We start from the raw sequence: 18,910 nt of genomic DNA, 5'->3' as shown, positions 1-18,910 counted from the left end.
ATAAATTAGAGATTTATTCCTGGCTGGAAATTACTTCATAACCTCTCTTGAGCACATAATTATTTAGTTTTTGATGGAACTATGCTGATTCTTTCTATTGATGATGAAGATTTGCAAAGATGAACTTTTTCTTATTTAAATATGATAAAATTGCAGACTTTTCCACTTCAGTATTACTCTAAGCTGTTCTGCAATTAAGATTCAGCAAAACGTACTGTACTTTATGATCGTTATAAATTTTGTTCAGTTTCCAACTCAAGTGTTATTATGTGAGGTACAACTGAATACAGAAACACACTGTAACTGATAGTTAATTGAAGTATTGAAGCTGATATGTCCATCAGTGTAGTATCATTGTCCTTACAAGCTGGGGTTATCATCCCTCAATTATTGTCCTCAGTGTACAGGAGATATGCCAACTTGCGTCTGAAGGAATAGTCCGGATCAGATTTTTACCCAACTCCCATCTTTTTTATGAGCTTTGCAACATCAGAACTGTTGAGATCTTTCTAAGTGATGTAATGCCACGGCCGATCTATCTTTGTCTATGGCTCAAAGCCGAGGTTAGAGTCACTGGAAAATATTTATTACATCATTTAGAACTTTTTGATGAAGTGATGTTGCTACTGATAGAGCTATAGTCTAGCCTTGGCTTAGCCAGCAAAACTCTTGTTTCTTCTAAGTCAGAAGGTTATGGTTTCAAGTCCCACTCCAGGGATTTGAGTACATAATCTCTAATCTGATTCTTCTGTGCAGTACACAGGGAGTGCTATAGTTATGAAGTGCTGTATCTTCGATGATACATTAAACCAATGTCCTCCCTATCCTTCCAGATAAAAATTTAATAAAGGAGCAGAGTCTCCCCGTTGTGCTGGCCAATAATTATTTAGCAGCAAACTTCAGCAAAATAGATTATCTGTTCATTCTCTCATTGGGAGAGGAGGGGAGTGGGAGAGTCTCGAACAAGGAGGCATGGCTACAAGATAAAGTGTCAGTCATTTAAAACTGAGGTGTGTAGGAATTTCTTCTAGCAGAGGGTGGTGAATCTCTGGAATTCTCTGCCCCAAAGGGTGGCGGAGGCTGGATTATTAGAAATATTCAAAATGGAGGTGGATAAATATTTGATAGATCAAAAAATAGAGGGCTACGGGGAACTGGCACAGAAAAGGAATTTAGGCTGGCACAGATCAGCCATGATTGTATTTAATGGTGGGACAGGCTTGAAGGGCCTGGTGACCTAATTCTGTTTCTGTTTGGTCTGGCCGATACGTGACTTCACATCCACAGCAATTTGATTAACTTTTAACTGCTTCCTCTAGGGCAATTAGGAATGGGCAATAAATGGTGGCCCAGCCAGAAATGCCCTCATCCCATGAACAAATAATTTTTAAAAATTGTTGGGGGTTATAAGAGTTTTCCGTGCACACATAAGCCTGAATTTTTTGGAGAGCCTCTCTATCATTATGAAAGAGGCAGCAGAGGCCTGAACCTGCAAGTCCTGCTCCTGAACACATCACCTATCATTTTCATGGGGGGGGGGGGAATGGAGTCTGGTTGTAATGTGCGCATCTGTGGTTCATGGAGGCAGCAACCATGTTAAAGTATAGCTATCTCAGTCTGATTTGATTTTCACTGGTAGTATATTCAAAACATGCTTCGTGAATTTTAGACCTGGTAGGAGAACGTCTAAAGCTGCTGGAGTTCTTTGGTGAACTAAGGTATTCTTTTGGAGAGGTAAGGTACTCTTTAGGTTCCTGGGATACTGTCAGGCTCCCTTTAGGAGAAGAAAGATAAATGTGTGATCAAAATGCGTTGAACCTGTCAAGCTCATTGGAACTGTCAAAAGGAACTATCAAAAGGAGTTGTAAACATGATCTGTCAATAGAACTGTCAAAAAGAGCGGTCAATAAATCTGTTAAAAGGAGACGTTAAAAGCAGCTGTCAAAATGAGCTGTCAAGCTGTCAAGGCATTTAAAACTCTTGTCCTTTAAAGAGTTGGGGAAAAATCATTTGCAGTATTAAAAAAATTAGTGCTTGTTATTTCACTGTCTGCTGACACAAGCCTGAGGGTTAGCATTAGAGGATTAGTGCTGCATGACTGATTTCACAACCGTACAATCTCCTAATGAGACGCCTGTCATTCCAGCTCCAAATGATTGCAAACTCTTTGATGTGAGATTATGGATTCAATGCTTGTTTTTGTAAGAGTTAAAGGAAGTTAAATATAGTGAATGGATTAGATCAATGACACTATTTTTATAAGGAACTTTTCAAAAGAATATCAAGAACTTTATTTTATATCACCTCAGCATTGCTCCTGAAGTTTACCCACAGTGGATACTCGGTGAGTTGACATGGTACGTGTAAGGGCTTCTGGGTGGGGAATGTGTTGGCACTAATTTGGCACATGGGCTATAAAGGGGCATGGAGTTTGGTGGGGGACAAGTGTTGGCACTAAATTGGCACAGGGCAATAGAGGAGCATGAGGGTGGGTGAGGTCAAAGGTTAGCATGGAGGGTATGAGGAGACAGTGGTTGCCCACCATGACTCCCACTTTCACCTTCATCGCCCAATCCCCTGTGCCCCCAACCTTTACACTGCGTCACAAATCCAAACTTTCAGGGCACGTTTTCCTGGGTTGGGTTTGGGAAGTCTGGGATTATCCTGACTCTGCACTCCCAGCTGAGGAGCAAGAATTCAGACAATTGTCTCTTATGTTTCCTACAATACAACATTTCCTACTGTCTGTTGCTAGATTTGATCGTTAAATACCTTTAACATTTCTAACACTGCCACATCAGATATAATCTCTATTTTTTACATAACTTTTGTAACTGAACCAATATATTATGAAAACTAGATTTAACTCTATGAGCTGCTCTCTGATTGAAGCTACGTTGTTAAGAACATAAGAACAATATGGTCGAATTTCTGATACAAATGGAAGAGGAGAAAGTAGGGTCCCATACCACTGTCCTCTGTTTGAACAGAGGGAAGTACAATAGGATGAGGGCTGAATTGGCTAAGGTGGATTGGGAGAGCAGACTGGTAGGTAGGACAGCTGAGGAACAGTGGAGGATTTTTAAGGAGATCCTTTTCAGTACTCAGCAACAATATATTCCGGTGATAAAGAAGGGTTGTAAGAAAAGGGATAACCAGCCGTGGATAACGAAGGAAATTAAGGAGAGTATTAAATTCAAGACCGATGCGTACAGAGTGGCCAAAAATAGTGGAGAATTGGAAGGTTGAGAAAACTTTAAGAAACAACAAAGAACGACTAAGAAAGCAATAAAGAAAGGAAAGATAGGTTATGAAGTTAGGCTAGCTCTAAATATAAAAAATGATAGTAAAAGCTTTTACAAATATATAAAAAGGAATAGAGTGGCAAGAGTGAATGTTGGACCCTTGGAGGACGAGAGGGGGGATTTAATAGTGGGAAATGAGGAAATGGCTGAAACTTTAAATAAGTTTTTTGTGTCGGTCTTCACGGTGGAAGACACAAATAGTTTACCGAATATTAACGATAGAGGGTTGGTAGGAGGAGAGGTACTCAATACAATTAATGTTACCAGGGAGGCAGTGCTTGGTAGACTAACGGGACTGAAGGTGGACAAGTCCCCAGGCCCGGATGGAATGCATCCCAGGGTACTGAAAGAAATGTCAGAGGTAATAGCGGATGCGTTAGTGGTTATTTATCAAAATTCATTGGATTCTGGGGTAGTGCCGGCGGATTGGAAAACGGCTAATGTTACGCCGCTGTTTAAAAAAGGAAATAGACAAAAGGCGGGTAACTACAGGCCGGTTAGCTTAACGTCTGTAGTTGGGAAAATGCTGGAATCCATCATTAAAGAAGAAATAGCAGGCCATCTGGATAAGAATGGTTCGATTAAACAGACGCAGCATGGATTCATGAGGGGAAAGTCGTGCTTGACGAACTTGTTGGATTTTTATGAAGATGTGACTAGTGCGGTTGACGGAGGGGAACCGGTGGATGCGGTGTTTTTGGATTTCCAAAAGGCCTTTGATAAGGTGCCTCACAAAAGGTTGCTGAAGATTGGGTCACATGGAGTTGGGGGGTAGGGTGTTAGCGTGGATTGGGTATTGGTTATCTGACAGGAAGCAGAGAGTCGGAATAAATGGGTGCTTTTCTGGTTGGCAGATGGTAACTAGTGGCGTGCCATAGGGATCGGTACTGGGGCCTCAACTATTTACCATTTATATAGACGATCTGGAGGAGGGGACTGAGTGTAGGGTAACAAAGTTTGCAGACGACACAAAGATAAGTGGAAAAGTGAATCGTGTGGAGGGCGTAGAAGGTCTGCAGAGAGATTTGGACAGGCTGAGTGAGTGGGCGAGGATCTGGCAGCTGGAGTATAACGTTAACAAATGCGAGGTTATTCACTTTGGAAGAAATAATAGCGAATTGGATTATTATCTAAATGGAAAGAAATTACAACATGCTGCTGTGCAGAGGGACCTGGGGGACCTTGTGCATGAGACGCAAAAACCCAGTCTGCAGGTGCAACAGGTGATCAAGAAGGCAAATGGGATGTTGGCCTATATCGCAAGGGGGATAGAATATAAAAGCAAAGATGTCTTGCTGCATCTGTACAGGGCATTGGTGAGGCCGCAGCTGGAATAGTGTGTGCAGTATTGGACCCCTTATTTGCAGAAGGATATATTGGCCTTGGAAGGAGTGCAGAGAAGGTTCAACAGGTTGATACCAGAGATGAGGGGTGTTGATTATGAGGAGAGACTGAGCAGATTGGGTTTGTACTCGTTGGAATTTAGAAGGCTGAGGGGAGATCTTATAGAGACCTATAAGATAATGAAGGGGCTGGATAGGGTAGAGGTGGAGAGATTCTTTCCACTTAGAAAGGAAACTAGAACTAGAGGGCACAGCCTCAAAATAAAGGGGGGTCAGTTTAGGACAGAGTTGAGGAGGAACTTCTTCTCTCAGAGGGTGGTGAATCTCTGGAATTCTCTGCTCACTGAAGTGGTGGAGGCTACCTCGTTGAATATGTTTAAATCACGGATAGATGGATTCCTGATCGGTAAGGGAATTAGGGGTTATAGGGATCAGGCGGGTAAGTGGAACTGATCCACTTCAGATCAGCCATGATCTTATTGAATGGGAGGGCAGGCTCGAGGGGCTAGATGGCCTACTCCTGCTCCTATTTCTTATGTTTCTTATGTTCTTATAAAGTTAACTTTGACAGAAATGAGACGCAAACCCTCCACAAACGGTAACCTAGCCAATCTGTTAACAGTTAAGTTGACTAAAGATCAATAGGAGGTGTTCAGAAAATAATTTAACGTAACACAGAACAAGTTGGCGGCACGGTAGCACAGTGGTTAGCACTGCTGCTTCACAGCTCCAGGGTTCGATTCCCGGCTTGGGTCACTGTCTGTGTGGAGTTTGCACATTCTCCTCGTGTCTGCGTGGGTTTCCTCCGGGTGCTCCGGTTTCCTCCCACAGTCTAAAGATGTGTGGGTTAGGTTGATTGCCCATGCTAAAATTGCCCCTTAGTGTCCTGAGATGTTGAGGTTAGAGGGATTAGCGGGTAAATGTGTAGGGATATGGGAGTAGAGCCTGGGTGGGATTGTGGTCGGTGCAGACTCGATGGGCCGAATGGCCTGTTTCTGCACTGTAGGGATTCTATGAAGTTTATACCCCTGAGGGGACAAGAGATCTATTTGCCAAACAGGTCACCCATGGAAGACAAAAGAGGTAAGGAAGAACATTTAGAATAAAATTAACAGCAAATAGAATGCAACAAATAGTATATAAGCTGGTAACTGAGCAGGATCGGGGATAAAACAACATGTAACAAAATAATGAGAGCTACTAAAAGAGAGTTAGAAAGAAACGTGCAAAAAAGTTATCAAGATCAGCACAACCACTTTTTTGTACAATTATATTGGGAAAAAGGAGGAAGGTCTGGAGTACTTAAACCTCTGGAAAACTGATAATGCTGATATTGTCCAAGAAAATACGAAAATGGCAGAAATATTGAAAAACTACTTTGCGTCAGTATTTACAGTAGAGGAAGAGATTCGCATGCCAGACATCCCAAAGAACCAATACTGAATCAAGGGTAGGGTTTCACCAAAATGTGTACAAGCAGAACAAAGGTAATAAAGAAAATAGTTTGAAAGAGGGACAAGTCACCAGATGGCTTCCCTCCAGCTTTTAAGTAGGTGAGAAACATTAACAATAATCCTCCAAAGTTCTCTCAATTCAGAACCTGGCATACAGTAACATGCTGTCCACGTTACTAAACTAATAATAAAGAAAAAAACAGAAAATGCTGGAAAAATTCAGGAATCAAACAGCATCTGTAGAGACGGAAACAAAGTTAATGGGTCCAGATTTCCTGCCACTTCAGGATGCCAATATCAGGACCGAATGCAGGCTCCAACCCCACATTTGCCGGGAGGCAGACCGGGTAGGAGGACCTCATGTTCAATATAGGATGGCGATGGGCTCCTGATACCGCCAACTTAATCAGAGGTCCATCAGCTCTCAAAAGTCACTAGCACCACCACCACGAGACGTGGGCACTGATAAAGCAGTGAGGGCATGAGGGTATCTCAAAATAGAGGGTCTCTTGGAGGGGTGAAAAAATTAATCCATTTAGATGGGCCAAACAGGCAGGCCCCTCCAATCAGCAGGGAAAATCCACTTGGGCCATGATTTCAGCCTTTGCTTACAGCAGCCAATTCTTTGGGAGATAGAGGGCAGAATTTTATGAGATTATTTCCTAAGTGTCGGGCGGGCGTGAAACTGGGAGAGTTCTAGATCTGCTTTTTGGGCGCGTCTTCAGGCCCAATCTTACGCACTCTGTCTTTAAAATTTTGGGTGAGGCCATTTCTCGCTACAGGAGGCGGGGATTAATGCACCCGACAACCTGTAGAGGGAGGTATTGCGCATGTGCAGATCTCTAATGCTGCATATACTCATTAACAGTAGCAGGGGTCTGACAGACAAAGTGTGCTGTCAGGCCCCTGCTACTGCAGGCAGCCTCAAGTAGCACCCACCCCCCCCCCGCAATTGCAGGGCCCATGGCCCAAGATGCAGCCCCCGCCGTCCAGACCGATCACTGACCCCCTCCTTCCCCCACTAATTGCATGCAGTGATAGTGCCCCCCCCCCCCCCCCCCCCACATCCTGCCCTCATTGGACCTTCACTCAGTCCCCACGCCCATTGGACCCTCCCTCACAGTCCCCATCTCCATTCTATTCCCCCACAGGCCCTGCCCCCATTGGCACATCCCCCACAGGCCCACCCCATGCATCCATGGGCCCTGCCCCCCACCCACCCACTGGTCCCACCCCACTGGTCCACTTCCTGGCATTGCCCAGGTGCCCAGTGAACATTGCCAGTCTGGCACTACCCAAGGGGAACCCTGCCTTGCCCTCGGCTTCCCGAGGAGCCTCAAAGGCCTCCGGTTCCACCGGCGAGGTGAACACAACTGTTCCCCGTTCATGGGGGAAGCAGATTTTTTCCTCGCCAGAGAGAACCTCTCCTGGCGAGGCCATAAAGGCAAGCAAGACCGGACAATTGAGCGCCGGGCTTGCTAACACACCTGCTAAACTCAATTTAAATACATTAAACATGGTATTATATAGATTTCCAGAAGACATTTTTATCAGAGATATGAATTTCTCAGTAACTGATGCAAAATATAGCACAAGATTTCACATTTTAAGACTTCTACTGGAACAAATCATCATCCACATCAATTAAATATCACTTAATAGATAACTAATAGAATAAACTACAGAAAAGATACTTTCCCATTAACTAATTAACACAATTGAAAATCCCCCACTATATTTATACTGCATGCCAAATTCTCATCAGATGTGTAGCTTCTGATAAAATCCCAAATTTTTCCTGGCAATTCAACAGGTTCACTTCTTGCTGTCCCACCAGAAAGAATTTTGAGAGTCCTTTTAAAAGTCCCTTCACTCAGTCCTCCTAAGCATTATCAAATTCACTTCCAGCAGCAAGGACCTTCTGGCGACTCCTGGATCCTTTAATTTCCACTGGCCCATCTCATCAAATAGGGAATCCATTCTTCCTCACATTCTGATTGGTGGTTAAAAGGTTTCTCCCTCAGCTGTTCTCTGTCCCTCCAGGTTTCTGTCTGGTGGAGACTGCAAGTCTGTGTTCAACAAGATCAGCTGTCCTCCTTTTAGGTGTGAAATCTGGTACTTGTGTTTTTATGAATTTCAATCTGGGTCTCTGTCCCCATGTCAACCAAATCACATGTGCCTGTCTGTGGGCAGATTTCAGCATGATTACGATCCGCTACTCCAGGACATTCTGCTTAACTTTGAAAGAGATACTATTTGCATTAGCATCTAAAAGGCTTGCATTCACAATGGATCTTACCAAATTATTACAAGAGACTTGCAATTAACATTGAAACTTATAGAATTGAAGGCAAACTATTGACTTAGCTAACAGCCAGAGGAGGAATAATAGACACTCTAAAAGGACGTCTGTGACCAGTGGCAATACATAGGGCCTCAACTATTCACCATATTTGTTAACGACTTATAGATAGGGCAGAGACCCACATTTCCAGTTTGTCAATGGCATAAAGGTAGGGGGAAGCTGAAAATTACAAAGAGGTCATAATAGATTAATTGAATGGCCAAAACTGTGCCAAACTAACTTGTGTAAACAAATGTGGACCCAAAATAGATAGCTGTTTCAGTGGTGAGAAGTTGGGAACAGAGAAGGTCCAAAGAGATTTTATGGTGCATGCAAGTAGACTAAAATGTCATGGGCATGTATAGAAAAATAAAAATCACAAAGGCGACTGGAAAGCTTGCCTTTGTATCTGGACAACTGAAATACAAAGAGGTAGAAGTTATCCGAAAGCTATACGAAGCTCCAGTTAGGTTCCTGGAGTACTATGAGCAATTCAGTGTACCTGATTGGTCCTAAGATCCACTTCTCTCCACTGAAGGCAAGATATCAGAATGCGTTGAGAGAATAAAGATCAGTGCTTGGTGAAAGTAAAACTTATGAATGTGACAAATGGCCTGGTTTGGGGGGGGGGGGGGGGCAAATAAAATTGGATAGAAAAAAAGACTCAAGGTGAAGGACAAAAGCCAATGTCTAAACATTTTACCTTCATGCAACCACTAGCACCTTCTCCAGCCATCAACGGTTTCCTCTGTCTTGTGCCATCATCTTTGTTACAATCTCTCCTAGTTCCCACCACTGACCTTCTACTCTGCTCCAGCTGCTAATCCATTACATTCCTCCTTTAACTCTGAAAGCTCATACAGACTCAAAATATTAACTATTTTCTCCAGAGACCCAAGTTTTTCTAGCATTTTGTTTGTGTCAGATTCTTTTTGAAATTTGGCATTCTTGCATTTGTCCTGATCAGTGCAAGATGAAAAGTTTCAGCAATATTTCTCTTTTCAGCTGTGTTTAAGTTCTGCACTACCAAGTGACAGCTATCCAAATTAGTCCCATTCTCCTACTCTTCCCTCATAACCCTACATTTCTTTCCTTGTCTAGTATACATATCAAATTCCCTTTTGAAAAGTCATCACTGAATCGGCATCCACCATCTTGTCATCCCAGCATTGCACCCCAGATAATCATAACTCGATAATTTTTTTTTTAAATTCTCATGGCCCCTCTTGCTTTTTTCCAAATTATTTTAAATTTGTGTTCTCCGGTTCTTGAACCCCTACCAGTGGAAACAGTTTGTCCTCTATTTAGTTTCTCAAAATCTTTAAAATTTTGAACACCTATTAAATCTCCCCTAAGTTTTCTCTACTTTGGGTAGAACAATCTCAGCTTTTCTAGTCACTCATCCATAGGTATTACTCTAGTTAATATTTTTTCTCCCACATCCTTGTACCATTCCAATAAATCACTTCTATATCCTCTCTACGGTCTTAACATTGATTCCATTATACCCAGATTTGGACACAAGAAAGCTAGAGCCAAAGGCTCAGCCACAATGGTGAAGTGATTAAAATTAAAGATGTACAAGAGTTTGATTAACTATGAAGTTAAACACGAGAAAAGGTTTTTTAAAAAAAACAATATTTCAGTGGTGTTTACATTTTGGGGTGGGGAACAGATGAGAACATACAAACATTGCAAAGGGATTGGGCCATATGGCCCCATTTTGTCATTCAATGAAATCATTGCTGATTTGCAGCCTAAATCATAATCATAGTTAATGGTTATAGGGGAAAAAAAGCGATCAAAAATCTACCAAACTCATTTTAAATTAACAATTGGTCTAGAATAAATTGTTGTTTGTGGAATAGTCTCTCAAACTTCTACCACCCTTCCTGTGTAGCTTTCCCTAATACTACTCCTGAAATGTCTGGCTTTACGGTTTAGCCTATGATCCCAGTCCCAGACTCTGCAAACAGTAGGAAAAAAAGGTTTAGCTCTATCCACCCAGACCACCTTATTTACTTGAAGATTGCGATCAAAATAACCATTTAAATTCTAGGGACTACAATCCCTGCTTGTGTAATACCTCTTCACAATTTAAACCTTTGAATCCAGGTATCATTCTCATAATTCAATGCTACACTCCCTGCAAGTTCACAATATCCTTCCTAAGGTGCGGTGCTCCGAACTGCTCATAGTACTCCAGGTATGGTCAAACAAGGGCTTTCCATAGCTACAGCATAACTTCTATCCCCTTGTTTTCTAGTCCTAAAGGCCAGAATACTTTTAGCCTCTTGATTATTTTCTGTACCACTTCAAGACATTTAATTATCTATTTACATAGCCCACAATATCCCTTTGGACCTCCATCATTTTTAGATTTTGACCATTTAGAAAGTACTCTGATCTATCCTGGTCAAATCTAAAGTGGTAACCTCACATTTGCCTGCACTGAAATCCATTTGCCACTGCTTTGCTCAAATATTAAGGATTTACTCCTCCCAACTGAAGTTTAAGACAAATGTTCAGTACTAGGAATTGATATCTCATGAGGCCAACCACTTTAAAAGTTCAAAGATCCAATGGATTTGTTCATGCTAAAGGTGAATGGTAAAACAATAAGCTGTAGTAACAAAATAACTTCTTAGCTAGCTGAATTCACCAATTTCCAACTCCATAGTTAAGTGGAGCTCTGATCAGCTGTTTGCACTTTTACTAAATCTTGGAGGGGCAGTCACAAAATGAAGATATCTGCCAGATTCAAGATCAACATTGCCTGAAGTTTCCACTTCCCGATTGTCACTTATTCACTTAGTCAATTATAAAGGTGAGAGAAAATTCATTCTAATGATGACAACAAATGATCAGCATCAGTTGCCTAATGTAGAACATCATGACCGATGTTCATGTTACAACTGGTGGGGACTTGAGTAGATTTTATATATCTAAACCCACCAATTAGGTATCAGCTCTCCTTTTTTGAATCACAGAATCCCTACAGTGCAGAAGGCCATTCACTGACAACAATCCCCCCCAGGCCCTATCCCCATAACCCCACATATTTATCCTGCTAATGCCCCTGACATTAAGGATCAATTTAGCATGGCTAATCAACCTAACCCACACAGCTTTGGAGTGTCGAAGGAAACTGGAGCACCTGGAGGAAACCCACGCAGACACAGAGAGAGCGTGCAAACTCCACACAGTCACCCAAGGTCAGAATTGAACCCGGGTCCCTGATGCTGTGAGGCAGCAGTGCTAAACACTGTCACCCCAGCTTTTCTACAGCTTTGATAAATGAACATTTTTGGTAATTTTTTTTTTAAAAAGCTCATTAGAAGTCAAATAGCTTTTACTGACAAAATTATCACCATTGAAAAATAATTTTATTTCAGCATCTATAAAGTCTCAAAATTGTGAAGTTTGATATTATACAATGCTTATAAATTGGTCATATTTGTTTACAGTCTTCTCAGAATACACAATGATTCAACTAAGAAAATTATACTGGGTTTATTCCACTTAAATTTATATTTTACAGCATGCAATTTCACAATCATTTGTATGACTGATTTCAATAAATATAACTCCGAATATGTACATTAAATAATACCAATATATGCAATTCATGTACAAGTGTCAGATCTGGGGCCATATTTAAAAAATACTGATGCAACTAATATACTGTGAATTTGCATTTGTGAATGGGGCTCCTGGATATTTAAAAGAAGCTCTAATCATTGTTCTTGTTAATTTTAGAGTAAAGATCTGTATTTATTCAAAATATCACAATTATTTTTATTTAGATATTCTGTTTTTAAGCATTTTACTCAGCAACAGAAACCCAGTAAAAGTACTGACTTAGAACTTTCTGGAATATAATGAATTAGAATCTCGGTTCAAAACTACCCATCCTTCAATTGGCACTTCAGCACTATTTCATAGTGCAAACCTACTTTATGGCAAAAAAACTTTTTTAAAATCTGATTTATGCAACACTGTTTAAGTTTCAGATATGGTAATTTCATCACGTTTGTGGTGATAATCCAAATGCTTAAATTGACAAAAAGATGGAATAGAGTACATTATTAATGATGCACTGCACTGTAATCACAACTTCTATTGATAGGAGCTACCTCAGTTAAGAAGAGAGACCATCCAAATTATTGTTTCAGAATTAACAGAATATATAAAAATATCTATAAAATGAAAATACCTTTGAGCCACCATCGACTAAATCTCCCTATAGTTGGCAAGTGATACGTGCTACAAACCCACACAATTTATGTTGAAAATGTTTAAGTTTAACACCAAGACTGGATCTGGAGTGACAGAGTTACAGGAATTAATTAAAATGATCTACTCTTATTGTAAGGAAATGAATGTACCTCATGTTCAAGTCAAAATGAAGAATAATCGCAAAATTAATGCTCGCTACGAAAAATAATTTAATTTAGCCAATGATCCCTTACAACACAGTCATGGCTTCTCCTTCAGAACCACCCTAAATGAATAGAAACATTTTTTAAAATGCATTCAGGTTTCAAGTATTTTTGTTTCTGATATTAAATCTAACAGTTTTAAAACCTTCACCGATTTTATTCCAGGTTTTGTGATGCGAGCTACAATTGTTGTCATCCTCCCCTTTGAAGTTCAACAATTCTGGACAATTTTTCACAGTTTTCTGTCTTAAGAGATTCAGCTTTCTGCTTCAGGCGCTCATCCCTGTATAAAGTGGCCAAATTCTGCAGATCAGTTTCTGCAAAAAAAGATGAAACATATCATTGAGTAATATCTGTGGCGCAAAAGAATACAAGTACAGAACAACTTGACTATAATGAAAGATTTCTCTGTAGGACTAGAATAAACCAGAGTATACTGCCTGGATGGTAATGAATGCTAATAACTATTGCTAACACAAACATGGTAATGAATTGACATGGATTGACAGCTGTGAGCTCAGCCCAAGTACAAGAGAACAATTTGTTTTGCACTTCTTTTTATAGGAGCCATCTGAGTTAAGAGGAGGAGGAAAGAGACTATCCAAATTATTGTTTCACAATTAACAGAATATAGAAAATTAAGTACACAGGTTAAATAAAGAACTCATTGCCCACTGAACTACACCAATGCTTATGTCAGAGATTGAAACAAAATAATTTTAAATTGTGCTACATCTAATCAGGTCTTCTACCCTAATATCACAGCAGGATTACTGTTTTTAAGAATTTTCATGGGATGTGAGTATTGCTGGCAAGGCAATGGTTGCCCACGTACAATGCTTGAGAAGGTAATGGTGAGCCACCATCTTGAACTGCTGCAGCCCATCTGGTTTGGTAGACTTACAGTGCAATTAAAGGAGTTCCAGAACTTGAACCCAGCTTCAGTGATTTGAGTAGTGAATCAGACCCAAGTCAGGATGGTGAGAGACTTGGAGAACTTGCAGGAAATGTGCCAATGGTTCTGCTTCCATTGTCCTTCTAGTCCTGGAGTTACGCATATTGAAGGTAAAGCAGCCTCAGCGAATTGCTGCATCTTGTAGATGGTACACACTAATGTCAATATACTAGTGGTTGAGGGAGTGAACATTTAAAATAGTGAGTAGGGTACTGACTAAGGGGACTAATTTTTCCTGAAGGGTGTCGAGTTTTTGGAATGTTTTGGAACTGCACTCATCAAGGCAAGTTGGGGTTATTCCCTCATATTTCTGATTTGTGCATTGCTTTGGGGAGTTAAGAGATGCTGTCTGCTGAACTCGGCCTCTGACCTCCTCTTGTAGAAACAACATACCTGAAATGGTGTGGTTATGTCTAGTCAATGGCAATCTTCAGGATATTGTTGGTGGGGATTTCAGTGATAGGAATGTTGTTGAACCTCAAGAGGAGATGGTTAGACAGCCTTTTGCTGGAGATGATCATTACATGGCACTTTTGTGGCACGAATGTTGCTTGCCAATTATTAGCCCAAACCCGATCGAATGTTTCCTAGCTCTTGCTGCACGCAGACATGGACTGCTTTAGTAATCGAAGAGTTACAAACGGTACTGAACATTGTGCATAGCCAACATCCCCACTTTTTTATTTTAATTCTTTCATGGTATGCAAGCAATGCTGGAAGGCCAGTGTTGTTGCTTATCTCTAACTGTCCTTGAGGTGGTGGTATTGAGCAGCCTTCTTGAAACACTGCAGTTCATCTGACGTAGGTACACCCAAATTACTGTTAAGGACGGAGTTCCAGGATTTTGACTCATCGACAGCAAAGGAACGGTGATATAGTTCCAAGTCTGGATGGCATATGCTTTGGAAAGGAATTTGCAGGTAATCCATCTAGGTATCAGAGGTCACTGGTATTGAAGGATCCTCGAGTTGCTTGCATATGGCACAAACTGTTGCCACTGTGTTAATGGTGGAGGGAGTGAATCTTTACAGTGGTGGTGTTATGAACAGTGTATCATTTTTTAAGTTTACCGAAAACAACTTTTAAATTCCATTAAAGCTGCCATGGTGGGATTTGAACCCTGGTGCCCAGCGATTAACCTGGGCCTCTGGTAACATTACCACTACGTCACTTAGGAATCAGGTGCACTAAAACATTACAGACACAATTAGCATTCCTGTTAAGAACCACTAAATTACTGCTTTGTCTTTCAATTGTCTAAAGAAATATACATTGTGCTTGTGTGCAGATGCTAGTGGAAGAGAGAGGTTAACTTCTGTGGCAAAATTACTAAATGACAACATGTGAAGGAAGTATCAGTAGATCTGCCATGAAGTGAACGATGCTTCAACAGTTTATGCTAGCAGAGCTACTTTCAACACAGATTGTGATCCTGTATTTTTACTAATGGTAACAGAGCTCCCTCACCTGGTTCAGCTTAGTATACACACATTGTTCTTTATCTGAAAGCACTCAGTATACAAAACCTATTACAGTTTAAAATGTAAAATTTTATTTCCAAATGCCTTCACCTGCAGCAAAATGTTTCTGCATGTTCAACAGCTGAAAACGCTTGCAGTCAGCCAGCCAGAGGGATTACCTCTGTAGATCTGGCTGTCTTTGGATTTTAAAAAATGTTATAATGCAAAAAACACAATTAAGTTTTTCTTTCATTAATAAGTTAGGTCTTTTAAACGTATACTTACTTTGCTGTTTTTCCTTCCGGCAGCTACTTTGTAGGTGATCAATGTAGTCCTTCTCAATATTATTTTCCACGTTTTGCAGTGCTATGCCTTGGTAGTCCTTCTCAAATCCTTTGTCAACAAAATATTCTACTTTTAAGCGTTCAGTTTCTCTGGACAAAATATGGCCCAATGACCTGAATAATTAGAACAGGTGTTTTATACAGTTGTCTGCTGCTTGGATTCTATAGATCAATGCACAAAGAGCTAATTTTGCTGTGCAAGTAAAACATCTATTTATTAATGTGCAAGTTAGAGGGATTAGCAGGGTAAACGTGTGGTGTTACGGGATAGGGCCTGAATAAGATGCTCTGTCGGAGAGTCAGTGCAGACTCGATGGGCCGAATGGCCTTCTTCTGCACTGTAGGGATTCTACGATATTTTCCAGATCCAGCATTGTAATTAATATGCAACACATAAACATCCTTATTTATGATTAATCCAAGAATTAATAAGATGTACAACAATGTCACATTTCCTAGTTCTCATGGTTGGCAATTTTATGTTGTGCTTTTTAAGCAAGCCAACTGCTGGATCTGCTGTCTAAAGATGCATTTGCACTAGGATTTTTTTTGTACATAATTGCACAATACCATGTACTGTGTGGCATTTTTTATTAGGGCCAGCACTCTAACGATCAGCAAGATTTTTTCATTCTAAGTTTACCCGTTCCTAACTTTAAAAAGCAATTTCTCAGCATGAGAAGTTTGCACGTTCTCCCTGTGGTGTTTGCACTTTCTCCCTGTGTCTGCGTTGGTTTCCTCCGGGTGTTCCAGTTTCCTCCCATTGTCCAAAAATGTGCAGATTAGATGGATTGGCTATGCTAAATTATCCCTTAATGTCCAAAGATGTGCAAGTTAGAGGGATTAGCAGGGTAAACGTGGGGTGTTACGGGATAGGGCCTGAATAAGATGCTCTGTCGGAGAGTCAGTGCAGACTCGATGGGCCGAATGGCCTTCTTCTGCACTGTAGGGATTCTACGATATTTTCCAGATCCAGCATTGTAATTAATATGCAATTCTGCCCTCTTGTGGTTGTACAACTATAAAAATGAATTAACTCATACATATTAACAAGTTATGTTTTAATTTAGAGTGTTGTCACTAAACTGGAGAAATCTAATCTCCCTTCCACCACCAATCTTCTCGTCTTTAGGCACATTGAAAAAGCATTTCACAAGCACATCCAGTCCTCCTGTCGACATTGTGTATCAACGGAGAAAATCATTGTTGGTAATGACAATGAGTGACTGACTGAGGGGTTCACTGCAGCTAAGGATCATCCTATTCTGTATGTTCGTACACATCTACTTTGAGGGTAGGGTTCTGGATAGCACTTAGAAGAAACCTTGAGTGATTAATTTCTCCCCTCTTGCCTCAAGAATCTTGTGCCAATTGCAGCCAGGCTTCCTTTATAACCTTGCTTAAATAAAGGAAATAAATTATATTTACATAGAGCCTTTTACATTCTCAGAACATTCTGAAGCACTTTAAGAAAATGAATTACTTTTTGCAGAGTTCATCACAATTGCTTTGCAAGTGAACATAACCAATTTCAAACAATGTCCCACAAACAATATGATGTAAATAACAAATTAATTTGCTTTATTAGTTCAGAAGTGAATGTTGATGGAACATAGGGAGAAGGTCCAGGTCTTCTTTGAAAAAGAAGACGACTCCACCTGAGCAGACAGAAGGACCCTGACTTACGATTTCATGCAAAAGATAGCTATATGCGTGGTAGGGTGGTGGTAAAGGTGCATTTTTACATTTATGGTTTTTCTATGAAGTACAATGTATTCTAAGAGAAATGGAATAGTTTTACCCAAAAACACACAAATCAATCTGTTAATGTAGATTGCATTTAACTTCGATCCATTGACATATGGGTTGATAATGCAAGACCCGATGTTGGGCAAATCTGCTCAGCTAAACAAACAATTCAAATAAAATTGTTAGCACTGAACTATTTACCAGTAGCATGGTTAAAAAAATTGTTTCTAATGCAATGTCTTTACAAGGTTCCCATACATTTCTTACATCCAATTTCAATTTAAAAATCATGGCCATGTAGTCCAATTCTTCCAAATTCAATTTATTTTCCTAATTTGGGTGAAAATGTATCAAACTGATCGAAGACAAATGTTTAGCACATTAACATTTTAAAAACATTAAACTTACGGTTTGTAGTAAAGGCTGTAAGGAGGATTGGTCACTGACAATTGGGCTACAAGTGATACAAGTACTAATATAAAAACCGGCAACAGCTGCAAAAATACTGAATAGGTTCCCTGCAAGATGCGCAAGAAAAGATAGTTAGTTAGTTAGTTAAGGAATCTAATTGACATAAATCACAATGGCTGAAATCTTGTTTTCAGCATTTCCTTAATCCCAACAGCATAATATTGTTTCTCAGCAACTAACTCCTTTGCTTAATCATTATGTATTCTGCATCTCAATTTCCTGCTCTCCATAAATCATGCTTTATCAGCAAAGATCCTTTTACTAATGCAGCTATGCTCTTAAAAAATACATAAATCACAGGCTGGTTATTTAGAGTGGAGACCTTTGTGTAATCACCCTGTTCATTATCTGTTACAAAATAAAAGACCTCAACTCCCCAATTCTTCTGCACATAAGAGGTCATATGATTTATGACAACAGATTTTTCATCAGCACTGCCCTTAACTGGATGGTATTCAGATTCAAGTAAAGAGGTGAAATCATACAGCTATAATTAATATATTTTACCACAGATTTGAACACAAAATATATCTAACTGGAGAGGTTTGACCATCAATTACTTTTTATTCTTTCACGGGATGTGGGCATTGCTGGCTAGGCCAGCATTTATTTCTCATTCCCAATTGCCATAAGGAAAGTGGTGGTGAGCCGCCTTCTTGGACCACTGCAATCCATGTGGTGTAAGTACACCCACCGTGCTGTTAGAAAGGGTATTCTGGGACTTTGACCTTGAAGGAACCTCAATCTAGTTCCAAGTCAGGATAAGTTGGTTTGGAGGCAAACTTGCAGTGGTGGTGTTCCCATACATCTGCTATCTCACATCATACCTCATAGAAATATTAACATTTACCTGAGTTCGTTCCTCTTGTTCTTCCTCCTCCACTCTGTCATTCATACGACGGCGCCGACGGTAAACGTGGGTATATGTTGTTCTTCCATTTGTATAGGCATGAATGTTACCTGGTCAAAAGATATCAGGAGGTTACTCCATTAGCACTTTCAAGGTGCAAAACAGATCATAAATTCCAACAATAGAGTTAATA

At 40.3% G+C, this 18,910-nt stretch overlaps 1 protein-coding gene across 2 annotated transcripts in view; it reads right to left on the bottom strand.

Annotated features, from left to right (window-relative positions):
• Positions 1-7,387: 7,387 nt before the first annotated feature.
• Positions 7,388-18,910, bottom strand: part of dnajc18 (DnaJ (Hsp40) homolog, subfamily C, member 18) — a 49,209-nt gene continuing 37,686 nt past the window's right edge. For both annotated transcript variants that reach the window (XM_078231036.1, XM_078231035.1), the window contains exons 5-8: positions 18,718-18,827; positions 17,805-17,914; positions 15,589-15,761; positions 7,388-13,205 (exon numbers count right to left, since the gene is read on the bottom strand). In XM_078231036.1, coding sequence (XP_078087162.1) covers positions 13,081-13,205; positions 15,589-15,761; positions 17,805-17,914; positions 18,718-18,827 — 518 coding nt within the window. In that variant the 3' untranslated portion in view covers positions 7,388-13,080. The remainder of the gene's footprint in view (positions 13,206-15,588; positions 15,762-17,804; positions 17,915-18,717; positions 18,828-18,910) is intronic.

This window comes from Mustelus asterias, chromosome 16, assembly GCF_964213995.1.
Source record: "Mustelus asterias chromosome 16, sMusAst1.hap1.1, whole genome shotgun sequence".
Lineage (NCBI taxonomy): Eukaryota > Metazoa > Chordata > Chondrichthyes > Carcharhiniformes > Triakidae > Mustelus > Mustelus asterias.
Note: the sequence above shows the minus strand (reverse complement) of the source record. Positions and strands in the feature narration are given on the sequence as shown.